The sequence below is a fragment of the Rhinolophus ferrumequinum genome, chromosome 9, assembly GCF_004115265.2.
Source record: "Rhinolophus ferrumequinum isolate MPI-CBG mRhiFer1 chromosome 9, mRhiFer1_v1.p, whole genome shotgun sequence".
Classification (NCBI taxonomy): Eukaryota; Metazoa; Chordata; class Mammalia; order Chiroptera; family Rhinolophidae; genus Rhinolophus; species Rhinolophus ferrumequinum.
The window spans coordinates 57,955,960-57,979,095 of NC_046292.1; the positions used below are offsets into that span (position 1 = coordinate 57,955,960).

The following is a 23,136-nucleotide window of genomic DNA, read 5'->3' on the forward strand; positions in this document are numbered from 1 at the left end:
CTTAAGGAAATTATATTTCATTTTGTCTTTGCTATATTTTGATCTTAAAATCACTGTGATTTACTTCAAAAGGTTATTTAGTTTATTGTTTTCATTGAAAATATTTGTTTTATTCTAGCTACTACTTTGGGTTCTGTAGGAAGAAAATTATTTATCCAACTCTGAAAGAGTCATCAAAGGCTTATGTCAATTGATTACTATTTTTAATTTTGTATACAGTTCTTGAATGATGAAAATATGTGACTTTTGAATGTGATGGCTTTCTAAATACCATGCAGCCCTACTATATTTGTTATTGTAGAAGAACTTATGTTAAATTAGCTTACTATTCACATCTGTTTTTGTTTCTGTACTGCTTTATGCACCATAACATTGGAGATGCAGAGTAATTTGGACTCTGCCAGATGGTTTCCTCCAAGTATCCATGGATGAGATAATGTATGTAAAATACTGAGCAGTAAGCTGACACCCAGTAGGTGCTCAGTGAACACCTGCTTGTTATTACTGATTGTTAACTGCATTCTTCCCATTATATCACTTCACCTTCTTTCCCTCTTCCCATTTTCCAGTTCTCTATTTCCAGGTATTCCTAAAATTATTTATTTGAATTTCAGCTAAATAAGCGTTATTTCCTTGCCCACTTGTCATCTTCAGTTGTTCGCTGTTGCCATGCAACTATAAAACATGCTGTCTTTAGTTCCAGGGAAAATTGCTCATGGTTTAACAAATCCTGTGTTTATTTTCTTCCAAGTATTTGCTTACTGGATACATACATAACTGGGGTGGGGAAGGGGAAAGGTGTTGAAGGGGGTGGGCAATGTGAGTTTCTTCAGAAGTCCTAATGTTACATGTAATCAGAGGCTACATTTGCTGAGAAAAACAAGTTAGTAAATTTATCTTATGATTTATTTGATGACTACATGTTTTCTTATAAACAAGGTAATATTATTGCTTTTGGCAGGTACATTAGGATATTAATGTAGATAATTAATTACATTACATTGGCAGATATTAATTTAATCCTAGCATTTTTTTCTATGACTCACTCATATTTGATTTTATAATTGATACTTTTAGGCTGATAAAAACAGCAAATGTTACTGAGTGGAAATAGTGTAGATCAATAATCTGAGTTGAACTGTAAACCTAGATGTAAAGTGAAGACTTAGTACTTTTGATTAATTGTAGTTAATTCATTTATCTTAGGTAGTAACAAAGGTCGCTTTATTTTATACAATCATATTTCCTGATATCTATTACATACATATTCTCACTATGTGAGAATCTGGAGAGGATACCCAGGAGAGATATGAAACATGGCTTCTACTGTAGGGGATCAGAATGAGTCACCCCAGGATGTGCCTCTGTGGTATGTGGATTGTTTTGAACTAAGGCAACCAAGACCCTGCAGGTTCAAGAAAAAGTTCTGCCCTTCACTGTTGCCTTACAGCTGCCAAACCGTTTGTTCCCCTGCGCTCTTCCCAGGATTTCACAAGGGAGTGTCTCAGCAAACTGAGGCCCGATGGAGAGATATCGGAAAAGCTGCTTTGAGGGGAAGTCTCAGCAAACTGAGACCCAATGGAATTATATCGGTCCCTCCCCTTCAACGGATTCCTTGGAGATGTGCGTGTGTGTGAAGGCAAAGTACAAGCTGGAACACAATGGGCACTGTCAGAAAGATGGCCAGCAGGCTACTAACACACAGATCTTGAGATTAACAATCTTTCACCTCTTTAGAAGTTAACCAATAAAAGCTATGCGTTGGCCCGATTCGGGGCTCAGTCCTTGAAGCTTGAGTCCCTTGGCCCTGCTTGCACTCTATTCTTGGCTATTGTCTTTTCTTAGCCCTGCTCCGCCCTTCTCGCTTCCCACAGCTCATGTGCTGGATGCAACACTCCACCTCCCACCCCTGCCCAACTTCCTAGAAGAATTCAAATTAGGGACCTTGTCCATAATAAGAGATTATCAGAGATACCATTTTTGGACCCATCTATAGGGCAGGGCAAACTTCTAATTACTGAACGTCTCTTATTATTCTGCAATGACCTTCTGCCCCTCTGACGCCCCATGGTGATCCTTAGCTCAGAATATCATGTGTACCTTATTTTCCCTTTCTGTCTGTGAACCTCTCATACACTGGAGGGTCTCTGACTCTCTCATGTATGTGTGGTTCCCATTGGCACCTATGTATTAAATTTGGTGATTTTCTCTTGTTAATCTGTCTCATGTCTATTTAATTATTAGACCAGCCAGAACCTTAAGGGTAGAGGAAAGTTTCTTCCTTTTCCATACTATAGTCAAGGAAATGTGTGGGTAGTAGACAATTTATCATATGAGAAAAAAGTCAGCATACATGCGAATAAAAAAACTGTCGTTTTTTAGTAATAGTTGTAAAGAACTGTTTCTAGTAAAATAGATGTGGATTAGGATTTCAGTAAAATGAGGCATTAAGTAGGCCGCTGTGCCCAATCTTCACTTTTTTCAGTGTTTTCTGGAGGCATCTGCAGCCTGGCTCATATCAGCAAAAGACTTCCCCTTGGCATCTGATTTAATTCAACGTTGAGTTTGGGTAGGTGATCTGAGGGAAGGAGGAGAATGAGGTCATCCTCATTTGTGGGACCTGGGGCAAGAGTACAAATGGAGGCCATATCCTAACTATTGAAAACGAATTGCTTAAAAACAAACTCAAATGTGTGCTATTTTCCTATTTTAACCAATGTATTTTCATAATGATCTGAAAGGCCAAGTTCAAATTTACAGTTAATCAGAGTTCCAGACTGGAATGTAGAGATACAGGGAGAAACAGGTTTCTGCCTGCAGCCTATGCCATTCTTTCCCTACCCAGCTCTGGTCTGCACCCCTCTCCCCTACTGTGGCAAAGAGCTGATCTTTGGCCACCCCACAGGCATACGGTTGTGCATACCAGTTTTACTGGCTGCCTGGACCCTGGGAAAGTCTATGCAGTTTCTGGAAGCAGATTTGGGACCACTTATGCACGGAAATGCAGGATCGTGGGTATCCAGAGCATGGTCTAGAAGGAAGGGCATCATGAGTTCTGGGTGGCCATGCCCCCTCAACCCTGTGGACTCCATACCTTGTAGGGTTTTGTGCAGCTGAAGGAAGACCGGAGGAGGCACTGCTTTTGCTCAGGTCTAAGGGTAATATTCAGTCAGGCTATGTTATGAATGTACCTTGACCACCACCTGTCCAATCCTTTTATTAAACCATCACCCAGTATTTCTAATGTGAATGTACCATCTGTTTCTTTCTGTGATTGTGGCTCATACAGCTGATTCCTTAAGTGAGATTTACAGTAAAGGTGAACTTGATGTAGGCTTTGAGAGAAACTTTCACTTTTTAGACAGAGAAAAATACTAAGAAATTAAAGGGAGTTGAAAGGCTATAGAATTTAATGTTCCCACCCTATGCCAATACTTTTGCCCCATTTATTTGATATTTTATTTGACACAGCTTAAAGGCAGTCTTCTCTTTGAAGTTTTTATTAATTTCACACCCTCTTGTGTTTCCTCATATTTGTTTAGTTATTGATAATGTACCTACCACATATACTATAATGATTCACTTCTCTTCCTACTTTAATCAAACGTCAGTGAGCTTTTTATTCATCCACTATATTGTGAAGTTATTTGGCTTTCACTTGATGGGAATGTATCATTTACTTACTAGATTTTCTCTACTCTTTTCTCATTAGCCCAAGATAATTAAACTAATACTTGTTAAGAACGGCCAGAGGAATGAGTCAGGGGAGACCAAAACTGGTCTATTAGAATTTATTTGGTGTGTTTGAGCTATGCGAGGTCAGGCTAGAAAATACCATAACCTCTCCGAGCAAAAAGGGGTATGGAGTTTTATAGAAGGGGGTAAACTAGGCTGTTCCCCTTTCAATACTTCAGTGTGTTTTTGTTTCATTGTCTTTTGCTACAAAGGGTTTTGGGGCATGACCAAACTCTCCAGTTCCACATTCTAGCCCCCAGGCCACTGTCTGGACCGTCCAGGCCTGCTGACCATAAACTCCTAGGAGACAAACACAAGCCAACAGGTACAAAGTACAAAGCAAGACAAGATGGTTTTTAGGATAAGATGGTTTCTACATTCCAGGAGGCTTCTCCAGGCCTAAGGCAAATACAAGCTAGCAGGTACAAGGGACAAAGCAAGACAAGATTTAAGATTAGGGTTTTAAGATTAGGATTCTGCTCCTAGCCTAAATATGGCCTAATAATACTTTTTGGTGTTAGAGCAATCATAAACACAAAGGCAAATTCAAGCCCTGGGATCCTGAGCAGTATTTCATTTTCAGGATGTACCAGAATATGAACCAGAACATGTTTATATAATCTTTTAAACATAAACAGAAACATAAAACACAAAAAGTTTAAAGTTACTCTAAAGAAAATAGACTCCCTGCTTCTCTGCCAGTACATTTGCTAATCTTAATTTGAGAAAATGGATTTTCAGGACTGAATTGATGTGAGAGGTGAGGGAAAAGGAAAAAGCTTGGTATGATGACTCAAAGATGCTGGTTTGGGTCACTGGGTACATGATCCTTTTTACTGAAATAGGAGTGAAAAAAAAAGATGCTTTCAGGAGAAAGGATGAGTTGGTACGAGCTCAGTGTGAGTTTCCTGCAGTACATTTCCTTTCTGGTATACTGAACTGTGGATATAAATCTGGAGGTCCACAACAAAAAACCAAGGTCAACTGCTAAAACCAAGAAACTAGATGTGTTCATTCAGGGAGAGCATGCAGAATAAGTAGAGAAGATGGACAAGGAGAAACAGCCTTGGAGAACACAGCTCCTGGAGAGTAGCAGTTTGCAAAGGGGGAGAGGTAGGGAAGTCAAAATAGGCTTGATTTAAGAATGAAATGGTTGATGCAGTCAGATACTCTCATGGTCAAGATAAAGACTATAAAAAGTTAATATCTGAAGATTAAGAAGTGCTGACCAGAGTTAAGAGCAATTTCAGTGGAGTGTGGGGGCAAAGTCTGATCAGAGAGTCTAAGAGTAAAGGGAGAAGTAGGGAAATGCAGCTATAATTCAAGACTACGTTGTGAAAATGTAGGCAGAGACAACTGTAGGGATGGAGGACTTGAAAACAGTGTAAGAGATTTGGACTATTGACTGTCGATAAGTGACACCGGGTGTGTGTGCGTGGAGGGGTGGTGGTGGGGAGAACAAGAGTCAACAGGAAGCTTAAATATAGATTCTTCAGGAGTGAAGAGATCATCAAATCAAGGGTGAAATGAAAAGATATTTCTTTCGAGTTTGGAGAATGAAGGTGGGTGGAGTTACAGATAAGGGGTGGGGAATTAAGGGAGCTCACAGGTCATTCGGAATAGCCTTGATTTTCTCTGTAGAATAAGAGGCAGGGTGCTCTGCAGAGACCAAGAAGGGCGGAGGTGGAGCAAATGACTTGGGAAGAGGACTGAACTTTTGGGAGAGAAAGCTGCCCAGGACAAAATAAAATCAATTACTGAGAAGGGCCGAGGGTATTTGCTTACGAATTTAATGTATCAGCCATCTCAAACTTTTCCTTCCAATTCTGCCCTGTAGGGTCTAAGGCTCAGAGAAGGCAGGTGGAGGTGAACTTCTAACTTAAATTCATACCCCCAATGGCTCAGACAGACGGACACGAAGGCGTGTGTCCAATCGCGTGACTGCTTATAAAAGGTATCACAAGGGCCAGCGAGTTTGTACTCTCAGACTTGTTCTGTAGCTTCAGCATCCCGGGCTTTTAAAGAAACCGAGCCATTTTTAAAAGAAGGGGGCGGGCCGGGGAGAAGCCGGGAGATGAGATGCAGGAATGGGCACGACTGTTCTTTTCTCCAGATTCATCCGAAGGAAGGCCAGATGGCTACTCCCGGTCCAGATGCCGCTCCTCCGGGTGGACGAAGGGGCCCTGACCGGCGCGACCAGGCGGAAGCGCTATTGCCATTGGTCCAGCCGCGACTTTTACCTGCACGGAGCCCCGGGGCCCCGAGAGCAAAGTCCGTGGCGCCGGGCCAAGGAGGCGGCGGTCGGCAGCGCAGGTGCGCCCCAGCTCTCGGTCAGGCAAGATGCCCCTGGGGCAATGGATAAAGAAGAAAGCCAAGTCCAAGGAGACCGCCCGGCTGGTGGAGGGCGAACAGGAGGGCGCGGGTGACGGCAGCCTCCCGGCGACCCCAGTTCCCCCACGCAGCCTGGTTTTCTACACGCAGCTGGCACACGGCAGCGCCACGGCCCGAGTGGAGAATTTCTCCAACATCCGGGAGCTCTACACCAAGATCGCGGAGGTGTTTGAGATCCCGCTGTCCGAGGTAAGGGCCAGGTGCGCGGTAACAGCCTCTCTCACGCTCTCCCTGCCTCTCCCACGCGCAGCGCGGGCAGAAACTGGCCCCGCTGGTTGAGCGGCGCTGACCTGCGCCTCTCGATGGATACCGCGGGGAGCCCGCCGGGAGCGCTCCAGGAGAAGTGAGAGGGCCTCACCGGGAAGGGAAAAGGTAAGTCCTCGGACCAGAGGAAGTCGCATTCCGCAAGCTCCGAGATCCGACTTCTGGGAAACCGGGGGCGACCCTTCTTCCCCACACAAAGGGTTCTGATTTCGGAGTCTGGGATTCAGCCTTCGGGGCCTGAGCGCCTTTCCAGAGTCCAGCTCTGGCTGCGCGAATGAACACCCTCCACTTCATCAGGACTTTACCCTCCTGCTTCCTCTGCAGGGGTGGGAGGGCCACGCGGAGCATCTCCCCGGTTAAGGGGGGCGGGGTGCCGAGAACGAAGTGCCTTCCAGGGGATACCAAGCCGAGGCCCGCTTTACCCCTCACGTGTCCTGTCCAGGACCAACACCCGAAATCCTTTGGTGGTATTTCCAAGTTTATTATACCAAGGGTGGATAAATTAGAGAATTATATATTTAACTACGTGGGACTAGTTAATAACACTTCCACAGGGGGAACATCTGCTCTAAAATGTACACCACATCCTTGAAAATGGACTGAAATTTGCCCTAATTAGATTGACTGCATACGTGTCTGGAACTGCGGAGTTCTATGTCCGCGTGATTTCGAAAGCACTCTATGTAGACGCGTTTGTGACCACTTCATTTACACTTACCCAAACGAACTGCAAATGTAGGTGTGAGAACCTAGTATGAGAAAGTATTTCGTCAGCCTTTCAAGGAAAAGCACAATGTCTTGTTGCCCTGGGCTTCCCAGTGCAGGGAGCTGACTTTGAGAGACAGAGCAGCATTTGGGTATCTGTTCTTTAACGTTGTTTATCAGGTCTGTTCAAGCGAAATTGAGGTCAAGGCAAGAGTCCAAGAGGAGATGAAAGAGAGCTTCAAGTGTAATCTTTTGTACTTTCAGGGTTCCCAGGCACCCAGGGGGCAAATCACACACCTATTTTGTGAGTTATTTATATTGATATAGAGTAGTAACAATAACACTTCACATTCGTAATAGGACGTTTCAATTCAAAAAGCACTTTCACAGGAATAATGTCCTTTGATCCTCTGGAACAGGAAGGTGGCACGGAGTTCATTGGGTCGTTAAGGGCAGGATTTGGAGACTGATAAACCTGGATGGAGAGACAGCTGTGTGGCCTTGAACACATTAACTTCCCTCAGTTTCAGCCATCTATAAAAATAGATATAAGAGCACCTACTATGAAAGGTTATTGTAAAGACTGGAGTTCATATATAAACTGTAGGGGTTCAGAACAAGTCACTCCAAGATGTACCTCTGTGATATGCAGATTGTATTGAGCTAAAGGCAACCAAGATCCTTTGGGCTCAAGAGAAACTTCTACTCCCCTCTCTTAACTACCTAAAAGATTTTGAATTAGGAGTCTTACCCATTATAAGAGATTATCAGAGATACTATTTTTGGACCCATCTATAGGGCAGGGCAAACTTCTAATTACTGAACGTCTCTTATTATTCTGCAATGACCTTCTGCCCCTCTGACGCCCCACGGTGATCCTTAGCTCAGAATATCATGTTGTACCTTATTTTCCCTTTCTGTCTGTGAACCTCTCATTCACTGGAGGGTCTCTGACATGACAGTCCCATTGGCACCTATGTATTAAATTTGGTGATTTTCTCTTGTTAATCTGTCTCATGTATATTTGATTATTAGGCCGGCCAGAACCTTGAGGGTAGAGGAAAGTTTCTTCCTCCCCCATAAAACCTATCAGATTGTGTGGGATATGGTCAGTGCTTAACAAATTGTAACTAATATAATTCACACCTACCAGTTAAATGAGGGGGTGGAGGTACAAAATAATTGGGGCTTGGCCAAGGTCATGTAGGTAGCAAAAAAAAAAAAAAAGCAGAGCTGTTATTTAAACTTGGATCTTCTTGTTTCTAAGCTAAGTGAGCTTGTTAGCATACTTAACTGACAACTTAAAATGTCTCTCCTGTAACCAGGGACTCCAGATTTAGTTCCTTTGTATTAACAGTCTTCTTCATCATAATATGACATTATTTTGAGCTCATGATGAATGAATTTATTCAGTCCACTTAATTCCTGAGAAATCTTATTATTAATATCCCTGCTTCACAAAGAGGAGACTGAGACTTTGGGGTTCAGAAATGTTTCAGAATTGCACTCAGCAAGTAGCAGAGCCTGAATTTAAACCCATTTTTTTTTCTGACTCAAAATTCCATGAAGTTATATTGCTATATTGCTTCTCAGGTTTTCTATGGTGTCCCAGCAACAGCTTGATGGTCATGTTCAACATTTTCAGTTTTCAGTGCATTGATCTGCAAGATAAAACTCCAAGATAATATAAACAAAGTGTTTTGATGTGCTATATTCAAATTCATAAATTCTTATAATCCCAAATACATATGTATATTAGTATATTTATGCATATAACCAACATTAATGTAAGTTTTTCCATTTGGATTAAAGAGTTAAGTACATTCAGGATAAAGTATTCATCATCACAGTATAGTATAAGTATCTCAATAGTTAATTTTGAAACAGAAGTAATTTATTAAGATAAAATGCATACCAGTGAGATTCCATATCTCATTCCATTCCCCCAGCAAGAGAAACTGTGATACAAACTTTTGAGATGTCAATGGGGAATGAAACAAAAAATTTTTTCCCTTAATAGGTTGAATAGATAGTTCAGTCAGAAGTCCTGCCTTTTTTTCCAGAGAGGTGGCTGTAAGGATATAAATAGCACTGTGTGAAGAGCGGTACCCTTGTTACTGAGGAAAAAAAGGGGAACTTGGCCTGACCTGGTGTCCGGTGCAGCTAGTTCAGGCAAATTTACTGATGGTCCATAATGTACCCATGGATGTCTTCAGTGTGGTCATTCCAACCTCACTGTAGCAGAGAGGCAAGGATTCTTTTGATTTTACAGTTGAGCTAAGGGCGGCTTTGATCAGCTTGCCAGGAGTCACTGGGCAATTATGGGGCAGAGTCAGGATTTGAATCTGTGTTGCCTGGTTCCAAGTCCATTAACATAGCAGCTGTGAGATTCTTGGTAACTGCTTTCAAATTCTAAGTACAAACCTGGAAAAACTTTTTTAAACAAATGATCTTTACAATGAAAGCGTCAGATTCAACCACAAAAATCCTTATTGCTTCAAAAAGACAATGCTGTTGCGATACTGACAATTGTGGATTTCACCTATTTCATGGTACCCGAAGGAGGAAGCTAACAAAACTTTGAATCACTTGCAGGGTACAGTCTGTGATCATTACCTTGAAACAGATGGCCAATTATGCAAAAATCCCTTACAGCTGACATTGTTTTTCCTAAACAACTAAGTGAGCAAATCAGTAAAAAGCAAAAAAGAAAGTAAATTAATCTTGCCTAAAGGAACAGTTAACTCATAATACAAATGCAAAACACTTTTTTCAAAAATTTAATACATCTTCTAAGATATTCAGGTTATGTAAATGAATTGCTCATTAAACTCTTGAGCCATAATCATAAAATTTGTTGAAGGGGCATCTTGAATAATTGACCACTGTAGTTTAGCAAGTAGTTTGTGCCATGGCATGTTTCCTTAATTATCTATTATGTGGAAAGATTATAGGAAAATATAATAATTGAAAGAGATTTTTTCAGAAATCAGTTTTGTAGTTAGATACTTTACATGTCCAGAAACTGAAAACTCAAATTTCTTTATAGATTTCAGAAATTATTTCCTTTGACTTGGTTATACTAAATAGTTCATTGAATAAATGGATTGAGCAAATTTGGCTCCTTCTCTCTCAAATTTATTTGACTACATAAAAGCAGTCAAATAAAGCAGTGTACTTTGGAAGCAGAAAAGGTAAGAATTGTGATTTTCATTTCAAGCCCCATGTTCAACATAAAATCATGCTACTATTTCTCTTAAAAACAACCTTGTCACCTGCTCCCATCCCCTATGCAATTATCCTATTTCTCCCATGTAGCAAAACTCAAAAGTTGCTGTCTCCAAAGAGATATATTCTGTATCTCATCTCTCTGCTCAGAAACTGTCCAATAGCTCTCCATCTCACAGAGCAAAAGCCAAAATCCTAGGATGGGCTACAGGCCATGTTACCTCTCTAACATCATTGTTCCTTCCGCTCCCGGCTGGCTGGCGGCCTGGCTATTCCTTGAACTCGGGAACCTAAGGGCTTTTGCACTGGCTGCCGTCTCTACCAGCAGCTCTTCCTGCAGATTGCTCTTCGTTCTTTAAATCTGCCCAAATGTCACCTTCTCATGGCAGCTGGCACTGATCATCCCATTAAAAATCACAGCACCCCTATTTTCTTCCGCACTGAATGTTCCTCCACAACTTTCTAGCATCTTATGTAGATTTAACGTATTTATTGTGTTTATTATCTTTTTCCTCCCCCCTCCATGTACTAGAATATACGATCCATAAAATCAAGGATTTTGTCCATTTTGTTTACTAATGCAGCCCCAAGGACCTAGAACTGTACTGGAAACATAGTTGGAGCTCAAAAATATTTGTTGAAGAAAAGAATCCTCACAATTACAGCACTTAAAATCCTGGAGCTTTAGCACAAAGCGTTAGTACTGGTTACCATACCGATATCTTATTTTGGTGTTCATTGTTTTTTATATTGTAATGTGAGGAAAGAGACTAGCCTAGGATGGAGGTAGCAGAGAGGAGCATCACTTGTATCTTGAAAGGGGGAGGAGTGAGGGGCTGCAGGTTGGAGGCTGGGAAGCTAAGAGGTATTTGTATCAAATGTGTGCATCTCTACAAATTCCAGAATCTGAAGTTGGAGGCTCTGTTTGCAAGCAAAATTGCTTCCTAGATGAATTACAGGGTGTGGGGAGCTGCTTTGTGAAGCTTCCCAGAAACTACTTCCTTTTCTCTAGTTGCTGGCACCAGCCCTGAGCTCTTGAGAAAGTCAATATTCTGTATTTATTTGAGTGGCACTTCTGAAGAATGTGAACTGCACTGCAGGCTTTATCATTTCCCAGCAATGCAGAGCAAATGGAACTGTGTCTCTTTTGCTTTATAAATGGGAAATCTGGGAAGAACAAAGCAACACAAGGTTCACTGATTTACATATAGACCCCCAAGGAAAACCAAACAAAAACACCCCAGATGTGAAGGAATTGGGATTTCAGTGTGAATTTTACCATTGAGTGCTGAGGACTAGGAAGCAATCTCGACAAAACCCGAGTAGAAAGCGTGTGACAGAGAGAAAAGCAGCCCCTGACATCTGGGAGCTGGCTGGACCCTCATGGGTCAGCCTTGGCATTCTCCTGTTGGACAAAAATGATTTCACAGAACACTGACGTCAGATAAGACTCTGTGACTGTGATGGATCAAGACAAAATAAGACTACTCTGTAATCATGTCTGAGCAGACACACAAACATGAGCGTTTTCCAAACCACAAAAATGACAAGGCGTCCCCTGCCTTGCTGCTCCTTTACCAATCACAACTTTAGCTTTGATGAGTTGCTTATAGCTAGATTCACTAAGATAATCATAGAACTGCCCCCATTTCCTGACAGCACCCTATCCAGACCAATGTTTCCTTAGAGCTGCCCTGAAATCATCTAACATAAGCCCACGTCCTTTCCAACACCGTACTGAGACCTCGTACTGAGACCTTCACTGTTCCCCATAGTGTGCTGTCCCCCTTGTTGCAAGGAGTGAAAATCCCTGGTGGTCTTGGCTGGAGGGCATTGACAGTTGCCACTGCTGGATGATTACAATGCAGTTTCTAAAGAGGCACCCTGAATATGATTTCCCTGTTCCCACCCATCCTCTGTTTTAATATTTTGATGCTCTGATCAAAGCTATTTCAAAAACCTACATTGCTCCCAGTTATTTACTATCTCATTCCTTTTAGGCTGCTATACTAATTACCACTGAGTGGGTAGCTTGCAAGCAAACAACACAAATGTATTGCTTACAGTTCTGGAGGTTGGGAAGTCCAAGATCATGGTACCAGCACGGGCACCTTCTGGTGAGGGTCCACTTTCTGGTTCATGATTGATGCCTTCTTGCTATGTCCTCATTTTGGAGGGGGCTGGTGGTTTCTCTGGAACCTCTCTGATGAGGCACTAATCCCATGCCCGAGAGCTCTACCCTCCTGACTTAAGCACCTCCCAAAGGCCCTACCTGCTCATACCATCCCCTTTGGGGGTTAGCATTTCAACATTTGAATTTTTTTGGGGAAATTGGCACCCAAACATTCAGACCATAGCATTTAAAGACAACCCCCACCAGCCAAGCGATGTCTCCTGTTCCTGCCTGCCTCTTGAGTTCTGTCCTGTGCGGACTGCGCCAAACTCGTCTAACAATCCCCTCTTTACATTCCAGAATATTTAACTGTTTCATTCCTCAATGCATTTTCTCATGCTGTTCTCAGAGCTCCTACTCACCTCTCTAGTCTCAACTGTCACTTCCTCCAAGAAGCCTTCCTTGTGAATCTGCCAATGTAGATTAGATGTAATACCCATGATTGCATGATTTTCACGTCACACTAGTGCTCTGAATTGAATTTAGTTACTCCTCTACTTCCTGAGGTCTGGGACTTTTAAAACATAATTTCATTCCTAGAGTAACTCGATGGTTTAGCTACTCCATAAAAGTCTGATAAATAAAAAATGATGGATACAATAGGCAATGAAGCTGAAGACGTAGATAGTGAGACTACAAATGTCCTTGAAGCTGTATGGATTTTATATAGACAATGAGAATAACTCAAATGTTTTTCAGCAGAGGGATGGATTCCTGACTTGTGTTGTATAAAGTAGAAACATAATCAACCATTCATTTACTATGTTTTCTTTATAAATGTTTGGTTTAAGTTGAGTATAATGGTATTTTTTAGAATTGCAAGGTATCATCTGAGAAGTTCTAAATATATTATAATCATTATGTATGTTTACTATCCCTCATGAGCATCAACCTCATTTTTATATGAAAAACTCAAGCAAAAAAAACAACAAAAAAAACCAAACATGACTCATTTTGAGAAATGGGAGAATAATCTAACAGCTGCCTTACAGACCTCGTTGCTATCAGGAAGATAAGAAATGGATAAGACTGTTGCTTTTTGTGCTGGAAATCCCCTAAAGTTTACTGGCATGTGAACAATTCTAGAATAAAGTCCAAATTCCTGGGCAAGGGCCGACCCATTCCCCAACCTCCTGCTACCTCAAAGACTGATGCGTAACCTCTTCACCTCCCCTCATTTCTCCCACCACTTCATTCTATGGAAGGCTCTTGCAGGTTGCAAGAGGTGGAGACACTAGGTTACCTTGGGCAATTTGTATATGTGTATTTGACTATTTATATTACTAGATTATGCAGGGAGGTAAGGAAGCTTAGGATAGGCTTTGCAGCTGCGCAGTCAGGTTCCATGGACAACTGGAACATTACTGATGCTGTCCAGGTGAAAACAGTAGACTCTGGAGAACCAAGAGCATGTCTAGTTGTCTTTCACCTTCCATTTCAGCTGTTCTCCCTACTTCTTACTCTGTTCTTGACTGATTCTCTCTTCTCATCCTTTTGACTTTGTTCCTTTAAGGGCCTTCTTGTCTCATCTCTCTGTGTCTTTGGTTTCTTCGCCTCTCTACTTTTTTTTTTTTGCACCCCACTCTGTGTCAAATTCAAACTCCCTAAGAGAGCCTCTGTGTTGGTGAGTCAGGGTGCTTTGCAAGGGGGACAGGACCTCTGGGCCTGTGGGTCTGGGGCTTATCTCTGGTCTAGTCAGCAGGACTATGTAGTGGAAAGACAGATGAACAGTAGGTAAGGAGTCCTGTTGGAGAGTACGGTGGGCATGACAGGTATTCTCAGATTTCTTGAATTAGGGGTGTGGCAGATATCTTCTATGTCCTACCCAGAACATGAAACTATTTTCAGTTCATGTAGGGAAAATTGTTCCCCTACATATCCCTAATAACTCTGTTAAAAGATAAACTGAAGCATAGTGAAGAGTTTATTTGAGCAAAACTCAATTCTACTTGGACAGCATCAAACCAGAATTAGTTTGGAATGTGCCACAGGCAGGAGCTAGGGGAAAAGTTTTTATAGAGAAGATATGGAAGCAAAGCAAGGAAATTATTTGACTGGCTATAGTTTAAGCAGTTGCATTGTTTGGGAAATCCTCCCTGACTGTTTGTGATGGGTTGTCCTTGGATTTTAATTTCTTACCCTTAAGGCAAACCTTTTGGTTTGCTTCTGTAGGCTACTGAGATATTAGAACCACCTCAGTCTAATGGCCTTCTTGTTCAGTTAATTTAAGAACTCTTTCTTAAGCTACAGTCACTATCCCAAGCCTTCCCCCACCTCAAGATTGGGCTCCGTGCCTCTGAGCTTGTGTAACTCTTAGACTGACTGGTAATTAATTGTTGATTTACTGTTTTTCTGCTCCGTAAAACTGAGAGCTGCTCTGGGAAGGGACTAGCAGTTAGTATGTGGTAGAAAAATTTTCACTTAGAGCTTGTATTATGGAAATTTTTAAAACAATTGAAATGCAAAGAGAATAGTGTGATTAACTCGCATGGCTACTCTGTGTGTGTTCCTCATCTGTATAATGGCATTCATAATAGTACATATCTATTATAAAGATTGTAGAGAGGGGTAAATGAAATCGTGTATGTAAGCACATAGATCAGTGCCTGGCATATTGCAGGTATTGATCAAATGTTAATTATTATAATTCTAGAGTTGAAATTGCCTTTATTGTATTCCAACTTTTTAACCTGTTTAACTGCCAAATAACTAACTCATACCTGATTACTTATGACTAACTTTTGCTGAAGGAATCTACCCATCTGAGCGCTTATTATGAATTCAGTGTTGTGCTTGATGTTGGGAACATAAAGGTAAAACAAGACATAGTCCCTTCCTCCAGTTGAGTTCCATTCAAAGACAAGACTAGTTTTTCTTTAAGTTAGAAGGATTTTTAAAATATGTTCCAAGGAATACTGTCTCTTCAAATACTATAGAAAAATGCTTTCAGTTGTCAAATAACTTTGGGAAACATATCTTGTAAATTTGTAATACACATTTAAAGGTTCTGAGAAGTCCACTAAAATTTTTGAAAAATGTGGTGTTTCTCATTTTCCACTCTATTTGACTATGCCCCCCCCCTTTCTACATAATACTCCTTGGGATAATATTCCAAGGTACATACTTAAAAAAAAAAAGGCATACATATGTATATTTTAAATCCCTTCCCCTTTTTCATCCACCTCCCGAACTCCCCACCCATCTGGCAATCCTCAAAATGTTTTCTATACCTATCACTTTTTGTTTGTACCTATTTTGTTTGTTTATTTTGTTCTTTAGATTTCACATATAAGTGAAATCATATGGCCTTTGTCTTTCTCTGTCTGACTTTCTCCACTGGGCATAATGCCCTCTAGGTCCATTCATATTGTTGCAGATGGTGAGATTTCATTCTTTTTCTTATGGCTGAGCAATATTCCATTGTATATATGTACCACCTCTTCTTTATCCATTCATCCATTCAGGGACACCCAGGTTGCCTCCATATCTTGGCTATTGTAAACAATGCAGCAATGAACATATGGACGCATGAGTCCCTCAGTGTATATGCCAAACATGTAATTTTGATCCCACAAATGTAAAACTATAACTGTACAGGAAAGTGTGGTAACAAAGTGTGGAAATAAAAAGACTTCAAATCACTTTTAGCTAAAGGAAACATAGCAAAAGTTCTCTCTGTTTTGCAAGTGGATGAACTATGGATATCCTTGAAATTATAGAGACCCTCGTGTATTTAATGGTCTTTTAGAGATCATTTCCTTCTTGTTAGAGAAGTGCTGGGCAGAGAACTTAAAACCGAAGTGCTGATAGTATAGTATTCCCTGCCAATGAGAGCTAGATTTAAAAAAATGAAGTGTTTTAATCTCAATAAAAGAATTTTGGAAAATAGAATTCCATGTATATGATTCAATAAGGCACCGTAACATAAGCGTGAAATCAAATTTTTTTTTAGAAGCTGAGGCATATTCTCTGCTTTTCTAACGTTGAACGTATTGCTTGGAAATTTGGGATGGTGATATCACACAAGTTCTTTTGTTGTTGCCTCAAAACTTTTGGGATACTGGAAGGATAGCTATTATCAATTTGTAAGATCCCTTCCTAATCTTACCTGTCTCATCTTTTGACTTCCTCTCAGTGTTATTAATTGCAACCTACCTCAGGTCCTCCTTTTCCCATCCACCTCTTCTCAATTAATGGGGGTACCGGTGATGTTTGGCCAAAGCCACCAAAGGAAAAACGGTCTCTGTGCTTCTGTGTTATATTTGATTACTAAATCTATTAGCAGAAATTACTCTGTGAAGCAGAAGTCTACAGTGGAGCTACGTGGTAAGTTATGTTAAAACCAGTTTTTATTTTAATTAAAAAAATAGTATATGTACATAGTAAAAGTTGAAAGCAAGTGGATTACCCATTACCATGATTCCCTAGTCTTTTCCCTCAGACAATTTTGTTGTGGCCATTTTCTTGACTGTCCTTCCAGAAAAATACTCTATGAATTTACATGTATATATGTATGTGTGAAGGTCTGTGCATATCTCTGTGAGTATAACCCCCGCTCCCCTGTCAGTTTTCTTTTATCCCAATTAAGAGCATGCTATATATCTGTTCTGTACAGATGGTCATGGAAGATGCAAAGGAAATGAAAGAGATGAAAGGCCTGGCAATGGCACAGTCACTGGGTTCCTTGCAGGGTCCCAGAGAGTCACCAGAGTATTTTTCATCCAGGATAGCTGATACTGTGTCATTAACGGCAACGAGCCAATTTTTAATAATTTGTAAGAAATCTGCATGACTTCTGAAAAGGTTTTCTGTGCTTCTTTGTTCCCGTTTCTCCTTATGATCAACCCGTATTACCTGAGATAACCAAAGGTGTCCCTTGAAACTACTTATTCAGATAGAAGTAACGGGTTAACAGATATCTTTGGGCTAGATGCTTGCTGAGGTAGACAAAGGAAAGAGGAAGCCAACTAAGGGTTGATGTCTGTCACTGCTTCTCAGGATTGGTATCTGAAAAACCTGGCCTTCCTCATTCATCTTAGAAACTCTAGCCCTGCTATTTGGGGTGTGCTAAGGTTTGGGGGATTAAAATGTGGAGGAAGAAGTTGAAGCTTGGGCACGACTAATATCAGAGTGGCCTTGTAGCTTCTATGGATCAGTGAAACGCAGGAAGGGACTTTTGACACTGCCAATAATAGAATATTTGCTTTTGGGAAACATATCTGACCCTTGGTAAGTAATGACTAAGAGGCTGAAGAGCTGGAGCATTTAGAAAGTATGTTTGCTATTGTATAAAAATCTCCCTGGAGATAATCAAATCACATGTAGAGAAACAGTTCCAGGTTTTTTTTTTTTGTTTTTTTTTTAAACGGCTAAAATCTAAGATCTGCATCTCAGTCTGTAAAAGTCACAGCTTCTTAAGTTACAGTGTTAACTTTAAGTGGCTTTAAAGGGATACACAGTAACAAGGTTAAGGAAATTATAATTCCATATCCATTCTTGAAACAGCTTATGTATCTGTATATTATTGCATTAATGCAGCAGTAGTTGTGTGATTGGTATTAATACTGTATCCTTCATGATCCAGGGCCAAAATCTTAACTTAACCTTCTGAACTTTCTCACATTGGATACTCGTAGTGTGTCCTGGGTGTGGTTAGGTGTTAGGTATGGGCGTGATTCCTGTTACTTCCTTTCTCCTTCTGTATTCTTTATATTTTGCTCTTCCTATCTTAATTCTCCAACCTGTATGTAAAGGTGATTGGGGGAAGGGAAGCATATCTTGAACATTAAGGACAAGGGAATTATTGTTGAATACCTACCATCACCACTTAACCTGTGCTCTTATCTGAAATAGTAATACTTACCAGAACCCCCAGAAATTATTAACATCTACAGATGAGGCAACTGGATCTCAGAGCAAAAGTAAATTACTCAAGTCTCACAGTTCAAGAGATGCCTTTGATCTTAGCTGTGGTTCTTGACCTTATTGGATCCAAAGTTCCCCTCTCATAACTATTTACTTATTATTTTTTTTAACTTTTTTTTATTGGGGAATATTGGGGAACAGTTTGTTTTTCCAGGACCCATCAGATCCAAGTCAAGTCGTTTTTTTTTTTTTTTCAGTGTAGTTGTGGAGGGTGCAGCTCACTGGCCCATGTGGGAATCGAACTGGTGACCTGGGTGTTATGAGCACGGCACTCTAACCAACTGAGCCAACTGGCCGCCCAAATTTTTTATTTTTTAAATCAAATTTATTGGGGTGACAATGGTTAGTAAAATTATATAGGTTTCAAGTGTACAATTCTATAATACTTTATCTGTATAATAACAAATATTTTGTGGCACCACATTTACTATCCTGAAATAAAAGTTTAAACAATATTACCTACCTATACACATAATTTTAAAAAATTAATATATTCCTTATCTCTAACAGTAGAACCAAATATGGATTTCAATATGGAAATACTTGGGAAAACTATCTTAGAAGACATAATGAAGCAGTCAGGTGCTTATACCTAACTTCTAGTAAATAAGTTTGGATTTAAAAAGAGTAAGAATAAGACAATATTGTTTATATGTTGCATTTTGAAATAAGGAATAAGTAATATTTGTAGCTATTCATAGAATTACATAACAACAATAGGAGTGGGCTGATATAAATGTTTTAGGTTTAAAATTCAAACAACCTCATCAGCATTGCTGTCAGTGACTTGATTTTCTGAAATGATGAAGAATTCTTAGTAAGTTTCTGCACAAACAAGTAAGTCATCTTGATTTAATGGTAATTGCAGTCCAGGAACATTCTTAACAAAACTTACTTTATCTGTAACACAGAGATAGGTGCTAGGCTTAAATAATTTTACACATCTATCTTCTACTCCCAACATACTCTCTAGTAGGACATTTGAAAGTCACGTGGAATGCCAAATAGTTCTTCACTGAATGGGGCCTTTGAGCATTAGTGTTCATACAGTATCCTTACCTCATCCCCTGTGTCTCTCAAATGCCAGTGAGGTCACACAATTATTATCACAACAAAAAAAGCCCCCACAAAATTTCCAAGTCTTTCATGAGAGGGCAATATCACCCTATGCCCCAGCAGCAGTGCTTTATGTCAGGTTGCTTGAGGTTAAGCACTTGCTCTACACTGTGAAGTTAGGATTAAGGGGGGGAAAAGCAACAAGAAGGGAAAACCAGTAGAAAGACCACCTGTTGGTTTTATACATTTTGTTTTAGGATCGGTCTTACAGCATTGTAATTGTACAGAGCGGTTGGTTTGTTAAATTTGTGATGTTCCAAGGTTTTGTAACATCACAAAGCTACGTATGTGGCAATTTCACATGTTTCCAGGGTGCTATGAGAGATAAGAGAGGGTGGCATATTGAAAAGGTTTGAGGTCAGTCCAGCTGGGAGATGGGTTTCAGGGTAGGGTGGCATGTTCTCCCTGGGTGTGATGCCCGGAGAGGCCCCCTTATAGTCTCAATTTTCTTACTGGGAAAATATACACATAATATCTACCTGATGGGATTGCTGGGAAAGTTGGATGAAATAGCATGTGAGCTATCTAGAACAATGATTCAATAAATCATTGTTAGTTTTCTTTTCCTCTTCCTCAAAAAGATGCTTTTTGGGCATTTTTTTGATACTTTTTTTTTTTTTTTGCAATTTTCCTTGTAATTTTTCTATTCTAGATCTCTACAGTTTCCATTCTCCTACTCTTTGGTTAACCCCAAAAAGTAAGGAAAACAAATTTAAAAGTGTATCACTACATGATCCTCAAACTAAGCTACCTCAGTGTGAGAGTAACTAATTTGGACTCTTCTGAAGGGGGCTTTCTTCGATAAAGTTTAGTGTAAACCTAATAAACTATTTCAGTCAGCAAAGTTGAAGATCTCAGTTAAGTTTGAAAACTATTAACTATACCAATTTATTCAGAGTTGTTCTGCACTGCATTTGTCAATGCTTTTTTTCTCATGAGTCAAAAATACCTCTTTAGTAATACCCATATTTCTTTGTGTCATATCTCTAGGCATAGAGAATACCTGAGACATAATTGGTCTCAGCATAATTCTGTTATTCTACTCCCTTCCCTCCACTGAACATTCAGAGCTCATTTTTAACTTCCCCACACTCACTATGTCTCCTAGAATCTTAATTGTGCTCAAGTCATGGACACGGATAGTTGTTTCCAAGGAGCTTCTGGGGAAGATCATTTAGATGCTAAGGGACAGAGGAAGAGCTCTACCACTGCCTTTCCTCAACATCCAAATCTTATGTTTATCCTTTGCTGTCTTATCATCCTGAAATGGGAACGTGCTTATTTGATCATATAGGAGATGCATTATAAATAGGTGGCCATACAGTTATATTCCAAACCGAGACACTTCAGAGGGTGAAAGGAGTAAACGGGGACTTGGAGTCATCCTGGTTATAACCAAATTGTCTACAAGAAAGGAAGAAAGAAGAAAAGCATGTGAGAAGGTTTATCATACATTTGTTAATTAAACACCAACAATATACAAAGCCAGTTTCCTGGGCGGTAAGGAAGGTTTTGAATTATAGGCATGTAGGGAGGGGGTGGGGAGAGGAGAGTGTGGTTGTAAAAATAGAAGCAGGTAGTGAGGGCGCAGTGTCAGCACTAAGCCTGGAGCCAGGAGACTCTGGTACTCCTTGTCCTGGCTCTGGCTTGGTGACACATTCCTGGGAGTTGAGGATGGAGCCCTGCGGGAGCCTGCCGTCTTCTCTGGGAAGCCTCCTGACACTGCTAGGTCGTCCTCCCCTCTGCTCTCATGCTCTGTCTGCCCAGTCCCAGGAGCCTTACAGGCAGGAATGGCAGTAATGTTGGCAGGCAGAGGGTGGGAAGAAGCTCTTAGAGTGGAGCTTCAACTCTGAGCAAAGGGGAGAGTCTTTGACCGGGGCTGTGCCTAAGTGTCTCCGATTCTGTGCCAGAATTCTATTCTTGGCAGCTTCTCTCTACATTTTCCAGGTCTGTGTTCTTGGGGCTTTCTCTCCCTGGGGTGGCGGACAGTTGAAAATGGAGCAATCCTCAGCCTAGAAGAATCGTCACACACACTCTCCAGATTCTGAGCTAAACTCACTTGTGTCACACCGGCCCTACCCGTAGGTGAAATTTCTTATACTTTTCACATTTTCTAATGACTAAATGTCTGTGGTGGCCAGTGAGTTTGACACCTCTCATGTAGGGAACCCTGTAGTACATTTTTTCTTTGTCATCTCTCACCCTGTCACTCTCTAGTACATTTTTCTAACATCTTTCAGCTGTCCTACTTTAGAATGAAAATCAGTTTCAGTCTTTCTCTCTCAAAATGTTTATAGTTTCTCACATGGCCCATTTTATTTATTTTTCCATAAGGTGCTCATCTCTTTCTGTCAGAAATCCTGTTCTAGGGAATACTAAAGAATAGACCACCCTCCCCAGTCACTCCATCTTGACACTTGAGGGGCCCACCATGATTTATTTGGGTGGTTTTAAAATATTGCATGCTTTGTAGACATTTCATTGTGAGGATTATAAGTCTGCCTCCTTGGGATAATATGAAAACGGTGCTACATGAGCATTTTGTCAAACAGATTTTAAAATTTTGTTTAAGGACTCTTTGGGATCTAATGGCCATTTTAAAACAAGTTATATTTGTATATTTGGTACACTGGAAAGTTTAAAATCACAATTCTCTGAATTATAATTTATAATATTTATGTTTCACAACATTGTTCTCATTGTTTACATTGAGGTGTAAAATGTCTCTTTGTTATATAGTCTCTCCTTGCCCTTTTAAGTTCTCTTTCATCTTAGGTGTCAAACAAGAGGAGGCTTTTGAGAAGATAAGTGTTTTAGAAAGCCAAAATTTTGAGACCGCACCTGACAAGGGGAATAGCCGTGATTTATGATGTCTTTAAAATTGGCATGTAACCTTGCAGCATTATTAGATTAGGGTAAAAAGCTCAGATATCTCCTCTAACTGGGAGACTATTATAGAATAGGCTGATCCATATAGCTATACATATTTGATTTGTCTTACGCATTGGTTTAGTGTCTTTGTAATGTCCACAAAGGCAAGACTAAATCCTCTTTCTATTCGTTTAGCCATTTCTTGAGTTTCAAGAATTGTTTTGAGATTTTGACTTTCTTTGATACACAGTTGCTTTGATTAGATTTCATTAATAAAAAAATGTTCTTTTGGTTACTCTGGGAAGTCATTTGGTAGATGAAAAATGTGATTTTGATTTTCTTTCCTCTTTTTCGATAAAATTATTTTTGTCACAGTATTTTGCTCATTTAAAACACTGGGAAAAAATGTAGTACTGGAGAAGGAAGAGTACAAAGGATGATTCACCTTTTATTTCAGACTTTCCGTTGCTGACCCAGGGCAGCTAATTTAGAAGTGAATCATTTATAGAAAGTTCTACACAGTTCGAGCAGGGCTTTGTACAATATCCCCATGAAGGTCTAAATAGAGCATACAGTATCAGGTTTCTAAATATCTGTCTTGTTGCCAATTTTATATCTTTTCTAAACTGTGAAACTTGTTTCTAGATGACTATAGCCATTGACAAGGTTATATACTAAAATAATGATAAAATAATGTGCTTTTAAAAAACAAATCTTAGAAATTTATT

The 23,136-nt window shown here is 40.2% G+C and overlaps 1 protein-coding gene across 1 annotated transcript in view; it reads left to right on the plus strand.

Annotated features, from left to right (window-relative positions):
• The first annotated feature begins 5,967 nt into the window (after positions 1–5,967).
• GIPC2 (GIPC PDZ domain containing family member 2) overlaps positions 5,968–23,136 on the plus strand; it is a 70,469-nt gene continuing 53,300 nt past the window's right edge. Inside the window, exon 1 of the mRNA XM_033113347.1 lies at positions 5,968–6,315. Within this exon, the coding sequence (XP_032969238.1) occupies positions 6,076–6,315 (240 nt within the window). The 5' untranslated portion in view covers positions 5,968–6,075. The remainder of the gene's footprint in view (positions 6,316–23,136) is intronic.